Below are 22444 nucleotides of genomic sequence, written 5' to 3' on the forward strand. Positions count from 1 at the left end.
GCACAATCTGCATCAGCACAACGTATAACCAGCACACCGCAAATAAAGGGGCCATGAGGTCTGCAACCATATGCCAGAGCAGACTTGTACTAAAAAAATCTGAAAATCCTTCCCAAAATTTTGTGTAATGATTCCCACCGTGGTTCTCTCTGTTTTCATACCTGGGTCTAACAGACTGCACCCCTTGACCTTGAGCTTTCTTGTGCTTTCTTTTTGTCATATAACCCAGATTCTTCTCTACTCATATTCCTTGGACATCCACACATTGAGCTGTGCCAGTATAACAAAGAGGAGGAGGAGGAAAGTGCATGTAGTGTATTTGGTAAAATGGAGAATGACCGGTACAGTTCCTATATGCACATATGGTCTAAGGAAAAGTATACCACAAAAAACACTATGTGAAATTACACTTGAGCTGAAGCAAGACTTAAGACTAGAAACATTCCGTGGCACTGATTCTCATAAGAAATGGGAAGTAACTTCATATGTGTCGTGTCCATCCCCAGAATCTTCAGCTGTATGACAGCCATTTCTCAATAAAAGCACTGCAGTATGACTTAAATAAGGACCCAATCATTATAAGGTTATCCAGGAATGCCAGGAAAACAATGTATTCCCCCCAAAATCCATCCTAAGCAGGGAAAAAGATTTTATCTGAGAGCACTGGACAGATAGTTACCCAAATCACAGTGCAGCCTCCCTGTGCCGCCTGTGACACCAGCAGCTGCAGCCTCGACAATCAATGTCCACTTGCTCAGACGTTGCGTATAAAAAATTGTATTCACTCTCTCTCATAACAGCATTAGATGACAGCACCGTTGTTTAGCCAAGCGAAAGCTTCTCACATGATTCTCTGCCAGAGATGCTTAAACATACCTGTTGTGTCTTCACATACTATGTATAGGCCTGCCCACTCTGAAGATAAATCCTAACATATTTAAGCTACAGCTCTGGAATAAAATAGCCCAGAAGGATGTCATATTTGATGTGTCCAGACACAAAAGCAAGTGCCAATGCCTGGACAAAAGGACTGTGATGTGGAGTCAGCCAGCCCAAAAGCATGGAAAAGTAGGGGGACAGGACAAGGAAAAGTACCATGGCACTATGATAAGCATATGATTAAGACCTCCACCTCCCAAGCATCTTAAGCAGCCTCACTAAAAGATGTAGGCCAGGGTGAGCTGCCACCCATGACACCTTGCTTGTAAAGATGCGATGAGAAAAATGCATTTCCCTTTCTAGCATCTGCATCACCCCAGACATCCAGGAGTGAAAGATCCTGCACAGCAACCCATTCGTCACTGCCTAAATTAAGCATTGGATTTTCTTCCTTTGCCTCCCTCCCCTGCTCTCAGCCAATAGCAGAGAGCCCTGATCACAGCACAGGCCGGGGGCTCGGAGCTGATACAGCTGTATTAACCCTAAGCACACTGCATATGACTTTACCCGCTCCCATTTGGATTGCTTGGAAAATTTACTAGCAATTATATCTTTATTTCACATTCTCTGCTCACCCCATATAACTTACGAAAGGGAAATCACCTCTACCTGCTTTAGTCCTAATGAACGTGGTTATGCAACTCATGTGCAGGGAGAGTTTTATGTGAGTGTACGAACTCTGCTCTGTGCAAGGTTAGCTCCGTGAGCAGAGCTAATTGCAGCCTGACTTGATGATGCATAATTAAGTCACCAAAAAGTTCCTTTCGATCCTGATGGCCATTAGTAAGCAACACACGTCTAGATAAAGTCTGAAGCTGCCACAACCTCTTTGAGTCACAGGAGTAATACTGTTTTTACACTACTTTTGTTAGTGTTCCAGTCCCTATAAAACACAGTAAAGACAACACCAGCAAGCTTCTGCCCTGAAACAGGTAAAGCAAGGCAGAATGAGGGGGACTTTTATCATTATTATATTTTAATTTTTAAAAGAAACAAACAAATTTTCATTGGACTTACACAGAAATACACTGTCAAGCATAGCTGGACCTAAAGAGCAAGCTACGCGGAACAGCGAATTGGAAGTGAAGAGAGGCAAATATTATCACTGAAGTCAAGGTCAAGAAATCTCTAATTGTAAATAACTCTTAGCCACCTTGGAAAACAACTTGCATCCCAATAATTCTTCTGTGGCAATTTGAAGGTTGCGCAATTATAATTTCTCATAGAGTTTGGAGGACCAATTTTTCCTCAGTCACCCTTTAACCACAGATCAGGCCATGCTTTTTAAAGCCTTGATTTAAAGTTAAAAGTTTTGACAATATCACAGAATCACAGGGAATCACAGAATGGTTTGGGTTGGAAGGGACCTTAAAGATCACCTAGTTCCAACCCCCCTGCCATGGGCAGGGACACCTCCCACTAGACCAGGCTGCCCAAAGCCCCATCCAGCCTGGTCTTGAACAATTCCAGGGATGGGGCAGCCACAACTTCCCTGGGCAACCTATCCCAGTGCCTCACCACCCACACAGCAAAGAATTTCTTCCTAATATCTAACCTAAATCTACCCTCTTTCAGTTTGAAACTGTGATCCCTTGTCCTATCATTACACTCCCTGATAGAGTCCCTCCCCATCCTTCCTGTAAGCCCCCTTTAGGTACTGGAAGGGGCTATAAGGCCTCCCTGGAGCCTTCTCTTCTCCAGGCTGAACAACCCTGACTCTCTCAGCCTGTCCTCATAGCAGAGGTGCTCCACAGCCCCCTGATCATCTTTGTGGCCCTCCGCTGGATCCGTTCCAACAGGTCCATGTCCTTCTTGTGCTGAGGACCCCAGAGCTGGATGCAATACTCCAAGTGGGGTCTCACCAGAGCAGAGTAGAGGGGCAGAATCACCTCCCTTGACCTGCTGGCCACACTTCTTTTGATGCAGCCCAGGATGCGGTTGGCTTTCTGGGCTGCAAGTGCACATTGCCTGCTCATGTTGAGCTTCTCGTCCACCAGCACCCCCAAGTCCTTCTCCTCCGGGCTGCTCTCAAGCCGTTCTCCGCCCAACCTGTATTTGTGCCTGGGACTACCATGACCCAGGTGCAGGACCTTGCACTTGGCCTGGTTGAACTTCGTGAGGTTTGCATTGGCCCACCTCTCAAGCCTGTCACGGTCCCTCTGGATGACATCTCTTCCCTTCAGCGTGTCGACCGTGCCACACAGCTTGGTGTCATTGGCAAACTTGCTGAGGGTGCACTCAATCCCACTGTCCATGTCACTGACAAAGGTGTTAAACAGCACTGGTCACTGGTTTCCATGTGGACATTGAGCCACTGACTGCAACCCTTTGAGTGCGGCCATCTATCCAGTTCCTCATCCACTGAGTGGTCCATCCATCAAATCCATGCTTTTCCAATTTAGAGACCAGGATGCTGTGCGGGACAGTGTCAAATGCTTTGCATAAGTCCAGGTAGATGGCGTCGGTTGCTCTCCCCTTATCTACCAATACTGTGGCAACATCATAGAAGGTCACCAAATTTGTGAGGCACGATTTGCCTTTGGTGAAGCCATGCTGGCTGTCACCAATCACCTCCTTATTTTCCATGTGCCTTAGCAGAGATTCCAGGAGGATCTGCTCCATGATCTTGCCAGGCACAGAGGTGAGACAGACAGACTGACTGACTGTGACAGATACCACACAGGCTTTTCCAGATCATCAAGATATTTCTGTCAAAGCTAAAAAACCAAACTCATTCTGTCTGTTTACAGTACGATAAATGCTTTCAATGTTTAAAGCATAACCATTTGATCATCAGGGCAGTGATGAGTTCTCCAAGTCAGAGAAGGACATACAATATTGGGAATTTCACATCCAGGATTTAGATCAGAGTATGTAACTCAAGAAATCTGCTGCCAGACCCTTCCTCTTTGCCAATGCAAGGATAAGAAATGTTTGTCAGAACAAAATGCACTATTGCCCTTTCGCTGAAGGCAAAACATACCCATGCAGGCAGCCTTGTACTCCTGAAATCTAACAATAAGAGGCCGGGTGCATACAATGGAGGGAAATAAACTTCCCATGGGAAGTAAGTATAGCTTTGATGGTTTACTATAAATGGCAAGTTGGGAAAAATTGATATTTTCAAAATAAATATTTAAAGAAAATAGAATTATTGTAGTTGATTAAACATGGAAAGAAATCACAATAGCACGAAACGGCATTCTTTGCTTGCAACACAAGTCCCCATTAACCATCTGTGAGTGCCTAACATTGACTTGCCTTTTTGAAAAACAGGTTAATACATCTTGGATATATCGTTACTGTAAATAGCGCTTTCATCATCCAATGCAATTTAAAGTGATTTGGAAATATGAATGCTCTTCCCCAACTCTAGTCTGTTAACACGACGTTATTTTATCAAAGGAGTTTCTATTTTTCCCCTTTGCATTGATGTAAGCATTTGTGTTAGTCTTCTACATAGGAAAAGGAAACAGAATTCCCCTTCTTTCTACACCTCCTTCCCAAAGGAGGCCAAACCAATTGACTTTTTAACCTCTTACTCCTGCAAACCGTCCCTGCAAGCAACATACCACCAAGTTAGCCTTTTCCCGTAACATGAAGCTCAGTCCCTTCTTCAAACCAATCTTTCATACAGGTGTCTGAACTGAAAACCAAAGGGTAAATGAAACAGAAGGAGGAAGAAAGAGCAAACGTGAAACTATCTAAGAGAAGAGTTTTGGTTGTTTTTTTTTCCAGCTTACAACCCCAAAAGTTCCAGCTGTAAAACAATTCGGAAGGATAAATCACAGCCCGATACATCTAAGCTGAGGCTAGTGTTCACCCTTCTATTTCTTTTACTATAGTTCAGAATTTCAGCTGATTTCAAATTCAGAATTCCAACTTGCAGTCCCCCAAGTGAATTGCTCGGTTAGCAAATGAGCTTCACTGTTTAATACCCATCTCACGGATAGTACGTTGTGTCTCGTCATCTGCAGACTATTTTGGGTAATTTTCAATTGTTACTTTTGGAAAAGAAGCAATTCCAACAGGGTACAACCTCCAACAACAGGAACGAAAGATACGACAACTTTTAGGAAGGTTTTTATGCCCTGAGAACCCATGGCAAACTAAGGTCTAGCTAACAACTAATTCACTTTTCACATTCTTTGTAAGTGACTTCTGATTCCTGACTTACCACCTGGCAAGCTTTCTGAATATGACAATTCCCAGATACTCTTACCTCTGGAGATCTACAATAGTTGTGTTTTCCAAGCTACTGAGAAATTCCTTTCACTTTCCCCAAAACTTTCTTTGGAATTACCTTTTGATTAGTACTTCTCTGGTAAAAGCTAAGGAGATGGAATGTTTTGATTTCCAAGTTCAAGATGGGGTTACGCTTAGAGAAATAAGAACTGATATTTAGTACACTCATACAGTCTATTCACAATTGTTTCTGCCTAATTTACATGTAACACAAAAGAAACAGGCAAACCAGACTGAAAACACCTTCCTGAAAACCAGTAATTTTTATGAAGGAGAACACTTTCTTATAGAAAACTTGTAAACCAGAAACTTTCTGCCCTGCCACAACTATATTCTCAATACAGTCGCTGCTCTGTCTCTACCACCCAAAAGTCTGTAACAATGCTTTATACCCTCCTCCAGAGAAGGATCTAAGGCAAATTTAAAGCATCAGTGAAAATACCAATAATCTCTTATTATTGTAAAATGAGAGATAGATGAATAAATGGAGGCTACTTGAGTAATTTAGCCATTGTTATAAAACATAAGCGTGGACTAAAATTAATCCAAGAAAGCTATTCAAATGATGAAAATGCCTCAAAAATTGCAAACATTCTTCAAAAGAATAAATCTTCTTGGAGTAATCATGCAAATGGGCCAGTGTCATTGGAAGGATTTGTCAAGAGCTGTGTATTCTTAGACATAATCTAATGGCTTTTGCAAGAAAGGAACTGTGCTTGGGTTTGCATCATTTTGCTGAATTTTGTATCATTTCATTCATATTTGTTTGCTTATTTTATTCTTAAAAAGGGGGGCACAGTAAAATTTTAGACCCACTATATGCTCAATACATTAAGTCATAAATGTAGTTACCCTGCAGGGCTATTACAATCAAATTTAAAGTAAGGAGAATTAAATACTGATATTTAAAAAATAAAGGATTTTATTTAAAAACAAAATTTAAAATTTTAAATTTAGTTAAATCCAAGTTAAAAATCCAAATGCAATCTTGAAAACACAGAGAAGAAACTTGCTTCCCTCTTCCTATCTATGAACAAAATCAGGTATGATGAGATCCGCCACTTTTCAAATCTTTAAGGTCATGGTGCTACAAAGTAAGCAGCTGTATAAGCTACAGACCCTCAACAAATTAGCAGTTCCAAAATTAATTTAAATGCATTTACTTTCTTTATGTGCCTAGCAGATTTCAGGTAGTTTCTGAAATAAAAAATATCCACACTGCTATTTTATGCATTCTAACTAATTTTCAATTTCGATTCAAATAGAGCTTGGAATAAATTATGAGCAAAAATAGTCATTAGGGAAAAATATAGATGTTAAAGAAGATGATGAAGTTATGCAGAGCTATATTAGTTTAAGTAAACATGTACAGATATGGAGTATCCTCATGCTTATCAATTAGCCTTTTATAATTAAAACTCTAAATGTAAAACAAGGTTACAATCAGTTATTGTAATCAAGGTTCCCTGGGTTCTTAGGTAAACCATGATTAAAATCAGTGATTTAAATCACAGTGTTTGGAATCAGTCCACAATGATGTCTGTGGTATGTCTTTATTCTACAGTAAACAAACAACAAAGAAGAGAGATATAGGACTACATAAGCCCCTTCTGTCAAGTCCACAAAATTCTCAACGGAATCTCCAGTACCTAAACATAGGTATGCAGCTTGAATGCCACAAAGATTATGTGAGTGTTTCTGTATCTTTAGCAGATAACCCAGGAATTAGAAAACAAGAAAATCGTAATGTTCTAGTACACAAAAAGTATTAAACCCTTAAGGTTCAAAATTATACACAGGATTTTAAAAATTCCATTTTAAAAATGCATGTTCAAAACCAAAATTGTTGGGCCCATCTAAGGTCCCTGGGGCATTTGATGAAGTTTATGGATACTGTAAGCGTGCATCCCCTAAGGCAAAACTGGGCTCAGTGTCTTACTCACTAAGTCTATCCACATCTTTGCCAAGTATTTGTACAATACGCATATACTATGAAGCTTTGACATACAGTGTGAAATTGTAGGTTATTTCCTAAGAATGAGCTCAAAATCATGTGTTGGATGTTGCTTAATACCATTTAAAGCCAAAATTCACTGCAGATAGCTTGCTTACAAACAGCCAGCAAACTCTTCCCCTTCACTTTTTAAGTCTTCCCTATGGACTTGAAGGAGTTTTCAGACAGCTCAGGAAAAAAAAAATAAAATGATAAAGAACAAAATAATGAAAACTGAGTCAAATGTGGCTAAACAGTTACAAATCCTAGCTGCAGACTTCTCGCAAGAACTGTGATTAAAAGGAATTTTGCATCCATTTTATCCACTCAGCTCATTTCTAGTGGAGAGGTCTGTGATGCCTGTAAATCAGCTCAGACATTACTTCTGAATACCGGCAACAACCACCTATATCTTTATCTAATGAAAGGACGGTTATCCTGAATATCATTAAGCATTAAGAATTAGAGATTCTTTAAAGGAGGACGGCAAAGTAGATTTACATCATCTCCATTCTGGTGCTTCATTGTTGCCAAACAATCTCACTTTCTCCCTACTTTCTGGGCAGTGAGGCAAAAGATGATTCCCATTTTTTCCTGCCCACCGCTTCTTCAACAGGTAAGGTATGTATGTTGGCTCTGCTCTATTTCAGCATTACCAGAAACCTTGTTGGAAGTTTCAGATATTTACTGGGAGCTTTACTGACTGCATCTTATTTGAAGAGATAAGGCTATTGAACAATTAACAAAGATATCTTTCTCCCACAAGTTCATTTAGCATTAAGCTTATTATTTATATCACAATAGAGCTAAGATCCCCAGTTGTGAGCCAGGATCCAACTCTGCTAGACTCTGTACTGATAGGCATGAAAGCGTTTGTCCCAGAGAACTTACATTCTTTGAACCAGAACATAATGTGCAAACCAGACAAGGTCAAACATACAAAACAGTATTGTGAAATCTCCACGTGGACACTGGCTGGTCGGGGAACAGCTGCACCAAAGATTATTTATGCACATGTAACACTGGCCATTTTGAAAACTCTAGTCCGCATCTTGGCTGTACTATAATGCTCCTAACTCACAGGAGAGACTGTTAACAAAGAAAGGGGAGTCGACATATCTTCCCTGTGCTTCTTTCCAAATAGCATCATCTTCGGATATCTCGGCATATATAGGACACAAGTATCTATTTCACTGAAAAAAAGGAAACTGTGAAACACCACTATTTTAAAAGAAGACAAATTTTTCAAATGAAAATTCTTGCTAGGTGATTGTAACGATTCCGTTTCTTTCAGATAGGGAGTTTTTTCCTATCCATCTAGAAAGCCCACTTTCTATTTTAAATGCAATTTCTTAATTAGTTCATGCACATCACTAAAATGATCCAACCTTTCAGCAAAAAGGTAATCAGAAATAACAAAAACTTCCTTACCAGCACCCAGACAAGGAACCAACAGAGAAAGGGCTCAATGTCAGGTGGAGAAATAACATTCTTATTACTGAAGCGCTTTACCACGGAAATAGTGAAGTGGAATGCCTAAGGGAAAAATCTCTGAGGAAGAGGGAAATGTATTAACTGTGCAAAGAGACATAGAGTCTTCAGAATTTCAAAGACGATCCCTGAGCCAGAAGACTGCCGCTTCGAGCTCCACCAGCACAGACTGCTGGCACCACCTCATGTTCCTACCCCGAGTGTGGGGGATCTCTCTATGGTCGCTCTGCTCTCAGCTGTACTTTCCACAACACCTCTTGTGTGTTCAAGAAGAAATGCAAGCCGGTGTTGTATTTTTTAAAATGAAGATCTGACTAAACCAGGGATTTTTAGGTTCAAATATCTGCATAGGTTCACTTACCAGCTACCTTGGTGAGAATTCACTGATAAAATGCCCAAATGGAGAAGTATCAAAGAGGGTAAGCCTGTGAATGTGGCCAATCTACTTGCCTCTGCTTCACACAGTAATACTAATAGAAACCCAGAGTGTGTACCCTCAGTCACTACTCATTTGGTCGTCAGGGGAATAAAATATTTTGAGATGCTGGGGGCTGGAAAGACGTATTATAAAACTCACACTAGTCTTTCAAAGGTACCTAACACTAACATGGATGAAGAGCAAGGATTTAGGCGGACTTGAGGTTCTTGAATTTCTCCTTACACAAGTTAAAACCCAGAAATTTTCTAATTTTTATGGCTTTATGACTTTGGGTTTGACTCTTCTTCACTCTAAATTACAGCATGAAATTAGGAAAAAATACATATAATTTGCAGGTTTTTAAAGGTGGCCTTCAAAAACAGTCCACTAAATATGTGATACAAAATGCTGAGGGACAGTGAAATGAGGCTGTCATATACGGAACAGAGACACAATACAGGAGATCTTAATTAAAAGGAGGTGGGGGGTGAGGGGTGGGGGAAGCAGGGCACTCATCGCCAAATAGCCAAGCATACAAGTTGCAGTCTTGCCTAAAATTTAGAAATAATAGATGCCTGCACAACCGCTTCTCTGGAAAGACAATATGGACCGTAACAAACACAGGTGTGTATGCATGTAGTTAGAAGACAACAGAAAGTGGAAAGAGCTTAAGATAGTACAAACCAGGCAATCATGACATTGTATAAAAAACCCTGGACACTGTTTAAAACATAAATAGTAATTCCCAAGATACATTACCTAATACTACTCCTTTATCAGGCCCCCAAAAAAATAACTTCCTGTCTTTGGCAGAACCTTGAAAACCCTGACCTATTCAAGCCATCAACACCACATTTTAAGTCAGTGTTATCTAGCTGTCCCCTGCTTCTGTGCTGCTCTACATCTGTCACAGTCACTTTGCTTTACAGATCACATCTCATTTATCAAGCTGTCATACGAAATAAAACAATAACAAAAACGAACACCACTGATTTCATTTGTCTGCAAAGCTATTTACAGGTATTTGGTATTAGATTTCCTGATGAATAAATGAATACCCCAAAGCTAGTGCACTGTGTACATCTAGGAGCGTCTGAAGAATAGGGTTGACTAAATTATGAATTATGATTACTCTATAGCATCTGTATACTGTCTTAGAAAATTAAAATTAAAAAAAAAGTCACCGAAATGGTTCTTCAGGAAAATAGCTGTAATTATTCCAGGTAATAAATGTGCAGTGAAATAAATATATTATTAATATAAATAAGGTAAAGAAGTACCATGGATCCAACTAATATTAAAAAAAAAAGGAAAATTAATTATTCAGTATTCTTCCTTCTGAGTTTCATTGGTGTGTAATATAAAACAGTGTTATTCAAGATGTTAACTCCTGTATGCAGAGGCATTTGGTGTTTCTTGAAGTCATACAAGAAAAGCTGTCAATAAGCCTTTAATTTATGTGAAGCAACGGAAATAAGAAAATGGCATGTCAACATTAATGCAGACATTCTAGTGGGTAGAAGGCTTCCTTTTACATTATATAAACCAATCAAACCTGATATACTTCCAGTCTATTGAATTTTCTCACTTCCAACTTACTTTAAGGAAAGCCTCCTCTAGTAATCTACTTGGAAGTAATCAGAGGAAACTGATGGCAATATAGGATATAAAATAGATGCATAGCACGAATGAGATTCTTTTCTAAAAGAACTTGTATTAAAAAAAAAAAAAATCCCTTCAAAAAAGGGCGAAGTGGTAGAAAAGAAATGATGTGTCTGATTCAGCCAGCAGGAGAGACGTGGAAGCAATCTGGAACAGCTTACACTAATTAAAATTTACTCTTCAGTGCCAGCGTATCTAAGTCAACTTTTGCACAAAGCTAAAGCAGCAGCTGGCATGTCTTTGAAGACAGAGGACGATTCATTAGTATTCTTTTAATTGAGTTTTTCTGAACTTTGAAATGCATTCTGGTCTCACTTCTGTTTATCTGTTTTGGAAAGTTTGCTCTAAAGTGACCGGAAACTATATTTTTCTACAAGTCTTTGTCCATAGAAGAGCAAGATGCACAGTGGCAGGTATTTGCAGATTTTGAAGTAGTGCACTCTAAACTGTTACGAGCAGGAGCTCTCTTGCTGTGTACTGGTAAGGCAGTTTGACCAGCAGGACCCAATTCTGATTTAAAAGAAAAAATAAATCTCACTGCAAGTAGCAGGGAAGATTGTTTTATAATCCCTGCTACCCATGACTTCAGTGTGGAACCCAAGCAGCAATTCAAGCAGAGACTTTGGCTATCAGGAAGCAACTCTTCAGCTCTTTTGCTTGCTCACTATTAGACAACTTTAGCCTATCAGTTGCTAGGGGAGATTTTGACACCTGGAGTCACGTATCCAGGAAGTGGCCAGTCACGTTGTTGGAGAAGTCAGCCACTTTTTGAGAACCAGATGTAGTGAGACCCAGATACTTCTGTCATTAAAGACCAGTCGTTTGGGAGCCAGTGCCGTGACATGCTCAGAAAAAGAATGTCAGTACTGTCCAAGGTCCCTGTGCCTCGCAGTTCCTTGCCAATTATGCCTCCCAAATACCAGTAATTCAAATACAATTTCCACACAATTCCTTTGTCTAAGAAGGATTCTCTGAGTGCCTGAAGTAGCTCATACATTCCTGTGTTGGTTTTTAAGTCTTTGTAAGCCTTTTTTCAGGTTCGTAAATTCTTCCTTAACTGATTAGGCCTGTGCATTTTCATCTCCAAATCTAGAGTTATAGTGGAAAAGTATCACTTAACAGACAGAAAGGCATGATAAAAAAAAGTCTCTCATTTTTTATTTTGCTAAGTGTCTGATTACATATTCTCAGGCAAATCAGAAAACCTGAGATTTACTCGACTCATCCGCTGGGCACAAACGCTATTGCGCTTTATAATCCTAGGATCTCAAAGCCAGTACAAAATACAGTGTCGCCCTGATGGAAACCAACATTGGTGGAAAACTACCTAGTGTCACAAGGAAATCTGTAACCATTTTGAATTATAAAACTATACTGGATAAGTCATTACAGACTAGAGCACTGAGTACAATCCACCAGTTGGAGAAAAAAAATCAGAAAACCCCAAAGATTAAGAAAATTAACAACCAGAGGCAGAGATTAATATCATTAATTTATAAATTATCTTCTAAAAGCATTAAAACCCAACAGCAAACCAATTTAATTTCTTCCCAAACCTTCTTCATTCTCTCCCTTTCCCCTTAAGTTGCTTTCTCTCTTTTTTATAGTAGTTTCTTGGGGTTCTAATCACAGTATCATTGTAGTATCAGTCTACTGGAAGCATAATCCTGGTGGTACTCCTTTTGAAGGAGAATTTAATTAAATTAAAGTGTTAAACAGTAGAAGAAATTTAATTTCCTCTGACTTTGTCCTCTTTTGAATACTTAAATCTATGCAATTATACATGAAAAAAAGGGAATCTATCAACTCTGAAACCTTAGGTTTCATCAGTTAACTACTTTTCAAGTGTCTATAAAAGGAAAAACCAGCCCTTTAAAAAATGCAGTCATGGGGGAAAAGTCAGGTTTTTATATTGAAATGTGTAAGTGTCTCTTCCCACCTGTAGTACCACACGCTTTCAATGACGAAAAAAAAAAAGAAAGAAAAAACATGGTTCCCAGAGATAGTTTGCATTTCTAAAGGTGAGGAAAAGAAAACAACAAACCCAAAAGTTTGTGTTAAATTAGTTTCAACTAAATGACTATCAGCCTGGGAAAGTGAGAGGCTTCAGAAAGAAGATGGCATACTTACTGCTTGAGGCAGACAATTCTTTCGGACTGGAGGACATTGGCTGAGCACACATCTGACAGAGACAGTCCCTTCCATTAAAGGTAACTCGATCGCCTGGTGGAAATGGACGCCTGGAGAGTTAAAGAGAAAAATGTATCTTAGCAAAGGTTATGCCAGAAATTTTCCTCTGTTCCCTGTGCCTTGATTTTGCTGCCTTCCCCCAGTGCAAGCAATATTTTACAGAAACTCAGGCCAAATAGTTTCTGCAATGTGGCCTTGGCAAAGCCAGGCACTGGAAGAAATCCAATCCATGGATGCAAGCAGAGCAGAGGTTAGACTTGCCTTATATTTTGGTTTAAAAAAGCAATCAAACATACTTTATCTAAAGAATAGACGGCAGTGAAATCTCCTTAGACACAACAGCTACATTTATGATGGTCTCAGCGTGATGCTGTGGGTAGCAAACGGTACACAAGAGAACTCAAAGGAAGAATCAGAATTGGGCTTGAGGCTAGTGAAGGAATATGGAGCTAGTCTCTCATAAATACACTAATTTCATCTGTATTCAGCAATGAAATATATGACTATACTACAGTGGATGTAGCAGTTTGCAAAAAAATGAAATGTTATCCACATTCATTCTCCTAGAGCTTTAAAATAGGTATCTACATTACAGAACCACCACTGTAATTGCTCCACCTGTGCAGATGATGTTAGGAGAAAGGTAAAGGCTGAATGCGCTATGGAAGTTTAAGATTATTTGCAAAAATGTTAACAAAATGTTAAGAATGTGTGTTAGGCAGAAGCTGACATCGCTGTTAGCTCTTATTTGGTGTATAAAACAGAGCATGAACAAAATTTTGTATGAGCACGTCATTAAAATGAGAATGTTAATAACTCCGAATCTTTAGTAAGTAGATTTAGCTGCTAAGTCCAGACCCCCCTACACCACACCTCACTCAAAAAGTGTGCTTAACAGATGAACATCTGCTTGTTCCCACAAAACAAAATGCTTAAGGCATTGTTCTACTTTCTCTTCTACTGCCATTCCTAAGTCAGCCATAAATAAATCATCAGCAATACTGTATTTCATGAATCTATTCCAATGACTCATCTGTTCGTTCAACATAAAATGATTGATGTAAGTTTATATACAGAACAGTGATGTCATGTTTCATACTACATCATCTACTTTCACACTGTCCTTGGGAAATAAATCTGAAACATACACATCATGTGATTACTGACACGCAGTAAATTCACACATTATTTAAAATCAAATGGAAAAACAATCAAAATACTTCCAAAGGAAAAGGTCTTGAAAAAATGTACCAGGCTATAGGACAAAGTACTCATCAGAGATAGCTATGAAAGATTAGGGTAGCACCTGGCAAGTCTACCCACTAATACCCATACACATCATATGATGGGATGTCCAACAAAGTACTATCTCAGAACGTAGATTCTTGCCTTTCTTGTTCACGTCATCCTCCTGCATTAAGTTTTAGACCATTCAACTGTGTTAGATTCTGACTTCTGGAGAACTGCACTCCCCTATTTCCCTCCAAGACTACAAAGGAGCAGGCCATTTTTTGGGTCCTCCCTCTCTATGAAATCTACTTACATCTCTATCTGATGCTTCTTATGTGTCCCTCAGGCATTACACTGAAACTTATTTAAGAAAAGTTCTGTTTTACTTGCAGGGCTGAGAACAGCAGAAATGAACAGCCTGATGGTCATTTTCATTCCAGCTTAGTAAATAGTAAGTATACACATAACACAGTTGGCTTTTTGTAGAATCATGATGACACCATATCACTTAAATTTCACTTTATGTCTAGATTATTTTTAGTACTATAAAAATGTGCCACTACTATAAAAACCTACAGTAGCTTTATTCCCCTAGTGTATCCAAAATATTATACTGATAGCAAACAAGGTACATGCTAAGACAGCCTAAATTCTAGCATAGCCTCAGTGCCTAAAGCCAGCTCATAGAGAACACTATGCATAGAGGCTTTGGGCTCAGTTCAGGCTGTAAAACTCAGCTGAGATTTTCAAGTATAGAATTGCTATGAGATCATGAAGAACATAGGCCCAGTAGTCTCCTAAATTCTGAATTAATAGTGAGAGTTTAAACAAAAATAAAAGTTAAAAATGTCACCTTTTGTCCCATCTACATAGCCTTAGCTATCTTCCTTTTATTCCCTGGTTCTCTTACTGGGGACAAGAAATGGTATTTGGGAAGAAGACGGGGATCACAGTTGTTTCAAAGCCACATGATGTGAAAGTGAGTTGGTAGTATGTTTTCAATTGTTTAACTGTTCTTGTAGTCCAAATGACTTCTCTATTGTAGCATCCAGAATTTTGTTTTACCTCGTTTCTCCTATCAAGATGAGCTGATCACCTGAGCTCACCTAACCCGTGTCCGTCATCTGAACATGTAAGCCTGATATTTAGTTCTTTCATATGTGACAGTAAGTTTCTGAGAACAGGAAACTATAGGTAACAGAGAAGCTGCATCCCCCAAATAAATGAGTGGTACTTTGAAGACCATCAAAGTCAGACTTGGAGCAGATCTTTTTAAACCAAAGGCTTCCTAAAGAGAAATACCTCTTGAGCTTTGTGTCTCATGGTGATACTTTCTCCCCTGTTTTCCTTGTGCTAGGTTAATGTCACGTTAGTTGAAAGGGATGACTTACTTGCAAACAGTACAGGCAAAGCAGCTTGGATGGTAAGTTTTTCCCAGAGCTGTCACTACTTCGCCTTCCACGAACTCCCCACAGCCGTTGCAGCGGGTACCATACATACGCTGGTAATCCAAGGTGCAAAGATATTCCCCGTTCTTAATGAAAAATCCTCCTTGTGCCAAGTCACAGCCACACACTGAAAGATAAAAACCACACATACAGATTGGAAAAATATACCTACTAAGGATGTCAGCAATAGTCTATGCTGCCAACAAATGAGATGACCCTGGTGGTCTTGCTCCCTTCTATCAGAGTTTTACTTTCTCCTCCTATCACTATATGCCTTGACATCCCAACAGATGGCTGGTATTCTCTGGCTACAAGAGAGCTTGTAGTAAAGACTCTCCTTGGAGGAATCTACATAATCATAACTTCCATGTGCTTGGTCCTGGCCAAGACCTCAGTTACCTCCAATCTTCTAGTAATCATGTTATCAGAATTATTTGTAGCAATGCAATCTCTCTTTCACTTCTGGAACTGGAGGTGAGCAGAAGAAAATATATGATTCCATAAATAGAACAGATTTTACTATGTTATACACTAGCATACATTTTTCCTGAAACCACGTGCTTTATTTTAAGAAGCTTTCCAGGTGCTGTGTCTTTTTGAAACAATGACTATTTTAGAAATGTTGTGTGTTTTAGATTAACTCCTCCAGTCCCCAGATAACACTGAGCTTCACCACTGCTGCATTAATATTTTTCATTTGCTCTAAAAAGTATGATCTTCGAAATGTTCAGTTGGATTTTACAGTATTGATTTAGACATAAATACTGGGAATAAGCTGCAGTGAAGAGACAATAAAGCATTAAAAATCTAGCCACATCTCCACTATACATACTTCTTGATATATGCAGCCAAACTATACAACAGTATATTGAATATAGCGTATTCCCCCCCTGTATTCTGAACAAATTAATATCCCAAAAACTACTATTACCTTTGAGTGCCTAATCTGCATTGGTCTTCTGTTAGTCTTTCACATACTATACTCCCTGTACTTCATGGATTAAGATAAACAGTTTTTCACTGTTAAATGCTTATTCACCCAAACCAAAATACAACACAACCAGGTGCCTGTTTTGTTTTAAAAAAATATTCATAGTGCTACATTGACATTTTTGGTCAACACAGGAGAAAGCAAGCAATCCATCCCAGAACAGCCATGGGAGATTGAATTTAACACTTCTGCTTTATCTCCGTGTGAATAAAGGACTTGAACCTATCTAATGTTCACCTATCTAGCACCAAAAATACTACTTGCTTCATGCAAGCTTTTAAAAGTTCTCTTTATTCACCTCAGTAAGAAAGCATAAATAGGAGCTGCTAGTTAAATTCTTAAACAAATACATATATATATATATATGACAGCTCCCAGGCACTGTGGTTTTAGCCACTCCTACTGCTCCTCTGTATATTGCTGTATCTGTGTAATTCAGTAAGAGAAACTACAGTGGTCTAGGATACTAGCTTAACTGTTACTCTGCAAGCAATTCCATCTCATCCCTCTTCAAAACATTCAAGTACATTCAGATCAAGTATCAGAAATATCGAATATCAGAAATTCTGATTATTAAGGGAAAATAAAGAAGCAGCGTTCTAGGTCCCTGCAGTTACTGAGTCCTTGAAAAATTAAAATATGAATTACAGGAAGATTATCAGGGGAGCTGGGTTCAACTCATCTCTCTGCCACAAATTCCAAGCACGATGTCATGCACAACATTCATTCTCTGCCCTGTTGCAATGCGCTACTATCCTATTAGCTACCTGCCTTGAAAATTGAAATCGCAAGGTGTTTGGGGCAGTGATTGCAAATTCTGTGTTTGCCTGTTGCCAAGTCTCAGAAGTCTAATGAGTGTTACCGTAACAATAATTAATAGAATAACAATAAACAGAATACAGTAAAACACAACTTAGAATTGAAGCAGTGTCAGTGCTAGAATTTTTCCGGTTTCACATTTCTGCATAGAACAACGTTAATATTTCATGTGCAAACAAATTACATTTCATGGTGGCATTAAATCCACAAGCAGCCAAAACTCAATTACCAGTGACTGAGGAGAATTACAGAGAACTATTGTTAAGGCTCTATTATAGTGCTGCAAAATGCTCTAAGATGGTTTTCAGGTACACCTACAGAAAAAAACCCTCTTTCATTCTTCCGTTTTCTTCTACCAATCGCCATTTTGTTTAAAATATTATTTTCAAACTAATGGTACAATACTGTTTAACCATTAGGCAGAACATATTGTGACCTCTACACCTCATCACCACTTCACCTCAGACTCTTCCTGAGTTGGGGACCATCTAGGCATTTTGCACTGGAGCTCCAGAGGCAAAACCTAAGCCTACTTACAATAGGTTTGCTTCCCTAAGTTACCTTTGGTGGATCCTTACAATTAGATCATGGAGTAATTGAGAATTCTAATTTAATGCCAAAAAGGTGCTAGGGATTACGTCAGTATTCAGACTGTTAGATCCTGTGGTTACGCTGTATGATCTGGAGTATTCTCATGAAGCGGTCAATACTATATGCTTCAGAGCTGCTAAATTTCATAAGGAGCTATGGAGTACTCATGTGTCTGTGTGAGAATTTCTTCCTAACCTCCTTTAGTTTGTCATTCAGCTTGCAGCTTTAATGTCCAAGTCTCTACATATTTCACCTTCATGCTGAAGGCACTGAGCATGCTGCTGGATCTGCCTCAGAAGCTGCATATATGAACTCTCTGGCTTTTTAACATGGTCCCCAGTTCTACCGATGAGTCACCTTTTGAAAAACTCATTTAGTCATGACGGCTCTCCTTACCTGCCTAGGAATGGGTCTAATAAGATAGGATGATCAAAAGTAACTTTCAATGCAACCTCTGTTCCAGCTTCTTCTGAAAATCCAGCTTCAATGTGTCAATGTATCATATAGATGTCTGTGGCAGATCATTGCTTGCAAAAAAACACCACAAACTTTGCATGAAAGCATTCACAATTATTAAGGTCTATCCCTTTTGCATGGCCACAGGGATTCAAGCCTTGCGATGAAAATGGGGCATAAAATTATTTGGCAAGTCTTTTAAAGACAGCAATTACTGTTATTAAAAAGAAGCTCCCTCCATTGCCCTTTTCTTTACAAAGTCTCCTTTCCACCCAATCTCTCATTCTTTTTGTCAATAACTCAGAATAAGTTAAATTCTCTCATACTGGCAAGTCATGAATTCAGGCACAAGCAGAACTGCTTATGATGTGAACCACCAGCAGATCCATCATCTTTGGCATACTCACAGCAGGAAGCACACACCAATCTGCAAGAATTAAAGACAAGTCCTGGCAACCCCACATTACAACGGATTTTTGCAGACAATTTAGCACATGTGTTCCCATCCCTAATCACAGCTTTAAGCTACGTGGGCAAAACAAGGGTCACTCAGACTATTAACATCCATGGTTGGAAAAATGCTGTTCCAGCAGGCTGCTTTCACTTTGAGTCAGAGATCAAATCATAAAGGATGAACATGACTGTATCCACACTTGGTGTACAATGTGGTGTGCAAACAAGGAAGGGATTTAAACAGCTTGCTTTTTTTTTCCTTTTTGCAACTGTGCAGAAGTCATGGTTCCGACAACAAATCCCCTCAAGCTTAAACATACTGCCTTAGCACACATATTTATGACCACTGTAGAAATACCACAGGAACGATGATGAATCGTGATTGTTTTTATTAAAAAGAAAGACCATCTGCCCAGCATCGTTCATGCCACAAACAGAGGCAACAAAGAGACACCCGCTGTGATCACTACGTACGTACAATAAATCCCAATAGTGTGATCTAGGTAATTGCTGTGATACAAATATCACGTCATCGAAGAAAAATGAATACCAAAGTGACGACAGCTAATAGGAAACATCAAATTATGTTCTTTTATTTTTTCCCATGCTGATGGAAAGAATTAATAGTGGAGCCACTCGCAATGCACAAATCATGCTTGAGATGGCAAAAGGAGAGAAGTATTCTGTAAACATCCATCACATGGAAATACTTCTACAGGAGAATAACATTTCCCCAGAACTCTTCCTGCTCGATATGAAGGAAGAAATTCCATTTTACATGACCAAAACCTCCCTTCTCAAACAGGAGACACTGGGAAGCATTTCTATTCTCTGAGGTACCACAAGCATAGACAAAAATAAATCAGCATTTTTCTTTAAATAAAAAAAGAAAATCATTATCTTCAAGAGCTCCTGGAGGAGCTCAACCTTTTTCTGAGTCTGTATATCAAAGGATTTCATATTCCAAACAGACCATCCTGCCTCTCTTGGGAGTGGAATAAGCTGGAATACAGTCCTGCCTTACATGATATGGAAATCACAGACCTACAAGCTTTTTCTCTCTTGAACTACTCTCTGGAGCTACTATTTTGCATCCTTGGAGCACAAAAGGATTGGAGATATCGTCAGTGCTGCTGTCAGCTCTCAAAGCCACAGGCTGTGCGTATGCAAGCCTGGGCTATTACAATAAAAGGCAGCTGCTCAAGAGCAATCCAATTGCCTGTGATCTCCAAGGGACTCAGATCATTCTTGAGTCACTTCCAAGGTTTAACGGATATGAGGAAAATGAAGAGATCAGATTTCTTCAAAGTGCATAGAAGTAGGATTTGATCCTACTGAGCATTATGTAGGATTTCCATAGGGTTATTGTCAGTGAGAATTGAAAAAACAGGCCCTAAGTAAAAATTGTTTCAACACTGAAGAAACAAAGCCACACAGGCAGACTCTATGAGCATGGGCTCGCAGTTTGCATAAGTGAATGCTATTCATTAACAAAAATTTAATGATCCGCTTTGTCACCATGCATTAAACAAGGTGAAAATTCAATTTCCTGTTGGGGTTCTATTTCTTTCTTGTATTTCTAAGCTTCGTAGAACAATGGTGCTGTTCTCAAGTGGGGAAATATTCATACAACATTTATTTCTTAGGACATAATGGATTTCTTGTTTGAAGGAAGAAAGGAATTTGGCAATGTTTCAGTTTATCATCTACATCTAAACAAATATAAAGGAAAAATCTGTTTCTTTTTTTTTTTTTGCCTGAGAGAGAGCTTAACAAATCCTGTATTGATGAAAGCAAGGTTCGTGTTCTCATTAAAGTTTAAAGTTTCCACATTTCAAATGAAGTAAGTCTTTCTCTGCCTTTGTTGATAAGAAGAATAAAACGCTTTTCTTGATGGCATAACCTCTGGTTCCTTAAGTCATTTAAAGAATGAACGTACATCAAAGTATCATCAGAAGACCACATGAGAAGGCTAAATTGCAGAAGCCATGCTGCAGCGCTACCACTGCAGAAAGATTACAAAGCACCATTAAGAAATTGCATACAGCTATTTGCAAAAGCTGTAACAGTGATCCTGAAAACTGTTTGTCACACTCCTGTCACTGGAGATTTTTTTTGCCATACACTGATGAGAGACGCATTTTGATCCAAGCTATTTGGAACTGTGTCCAGCATTCACAGTGGTTCTGGAATCTCTTTTCAACAGATTGGCTTTAGAAATAACCCTGGGAAGTCAAAAGAGCTTTATATACATGGAAGAAACACAGGTAATCATAGAATCATTCAGGATCATAGATCATCAAGTCCAACCATCAACCCCACTCTACAGAGTTCTCCCCTGCACCATATCCCCCAACACCACATCTAAACGACTCTTAAACGCATTCAGGGATGGTGACTCCACCACCTCCCTGGGCAGCCTATTCCAGTGTCTGACCACTCTTTCTGTGAAGAATTTTTTCCTAATGAACGCTCTAAACCTACCCTGTTGCAGCTTGAAGCCATTCCCTCATGTGCTATCGCTAATTACCTGTGAGAAGAGACCACCACCAACCTCTCTACAATGTCCTTTCAAGTAGTTGTAGAGTGATGAGGTCTCCCCTCAGCCTCCTCTTCCTCAAACTAAACAGTCCCAGCTCCCTCAATCGCTCCTCATAAGACTTATTCTCCAGGCCCTTCACCAGCTTTGTTGCCCTCCTCTGCACTCGCTCCAGCACCTCAATATCTCTCTTGTATTGAGGTGCCCAAAACTGGACACAGTACTCAAGGTGTGGCCTCACCAGTGTTGAGTACAGGGGGACAATCACCTCCCTACTTCTGCTGGTCACACTATTTCTAATACAAGCCAGGATGCCATTGACTTTCTTGGCCAGCTGGGCACACTGCTGGCTCATGTTCAGCCGCTTGTCAATTAGAACCCCCAGGTCCTTTTCTGCCAGGCAGCTCTCCAGCCACTCCAAGCCTGTAGAGATGTATGGGGTTGCTGTGGCCCAAGTGCAGGACCTGGCACTTGGCCTTGTTGAAGCTCATACCGTTAATGTTGGGCCATCAATCCAATCTATCCAAGTCTCTCTGTAGACCCTCCCTATCCTCATGCAGCTCAAAGATCTGCTTTTTTATCTCGTCACCAGCTGGAAGAAAGGTTTAGCAGCTAAAATACCTCCTGAGTAAAAGATGAGACTGCATTTCTCCCCTCTTCCCCTAAATGGCTCTGGGATGCCCATGAGAAGCATCCTTTCATCTCCAGCCAGGCCCTTCTCCTCTTCCCTTGAAACACCTATCGAATGAAAAACATTCCAAATGTCCTGCCTGCATGACTAATGCATGCCACTGTCATTATGACACAAGTAACTCTCAGTGGGGTACCTAAGTGAAACTCCTAAGCATTTAATGCAAGCATTCACTCAACTGAAACCACTAGTGATGACTGAGTTTCAAATGAGCTGAGTTTTAAGTTACTAACTTCCCAATCAACACCATGACACTGCCTTTAGTCCTACGAGGTCAGCTTTCTTTGG

General features: G+C 39.6%; 1 protein-coding gene across 24 annotated transcripts in view; it reads right to left on the reverse strand.

Annotated features, from left to right (window-relative positions):
- ABLIM1 (actin binding LIM protein 1) overlaps positions 1-22444 on the reverse strand; it is a 206054-nt gene that overhangs the window by 75763 nt on the left and 107847 nt on the right. For all 24 annotated transcript variants that reach the window (XR_012587477.1, XR_012587481.1, XR_012587479.1 and 21 more), the window contains exons 3-4: positions 15560-15743; positions 12879-12988 (exon numbers count right to left, since the gene is read on the reverse strand). Coding sequence is in view for 18 of the 24 variants with exons in the window: in XM_074590665.1 (XP_074446766.1) it covers positions 12879-12988; positions 15560-15743 (294 nt within the window). In the remaining 6 variants the exon portion in view is untranslated. The remainder of the gene's footprint in view (positions 1-12878; positions 12989-15559; positions 15744-22444) is intronic.

Source organism: Larus michahellis, chromosome 6, assembly GCF_964199755.1.
Source record: "Larus michahellis chromosome 6, bLarMic1.1, whole genome shotgun sequence".
Taxonomy (NCBI): Eukaryota; Metazoa; Chordata; class Aves; order Charadriiformes; family Laridae; genus Larus; species Larus michahellis.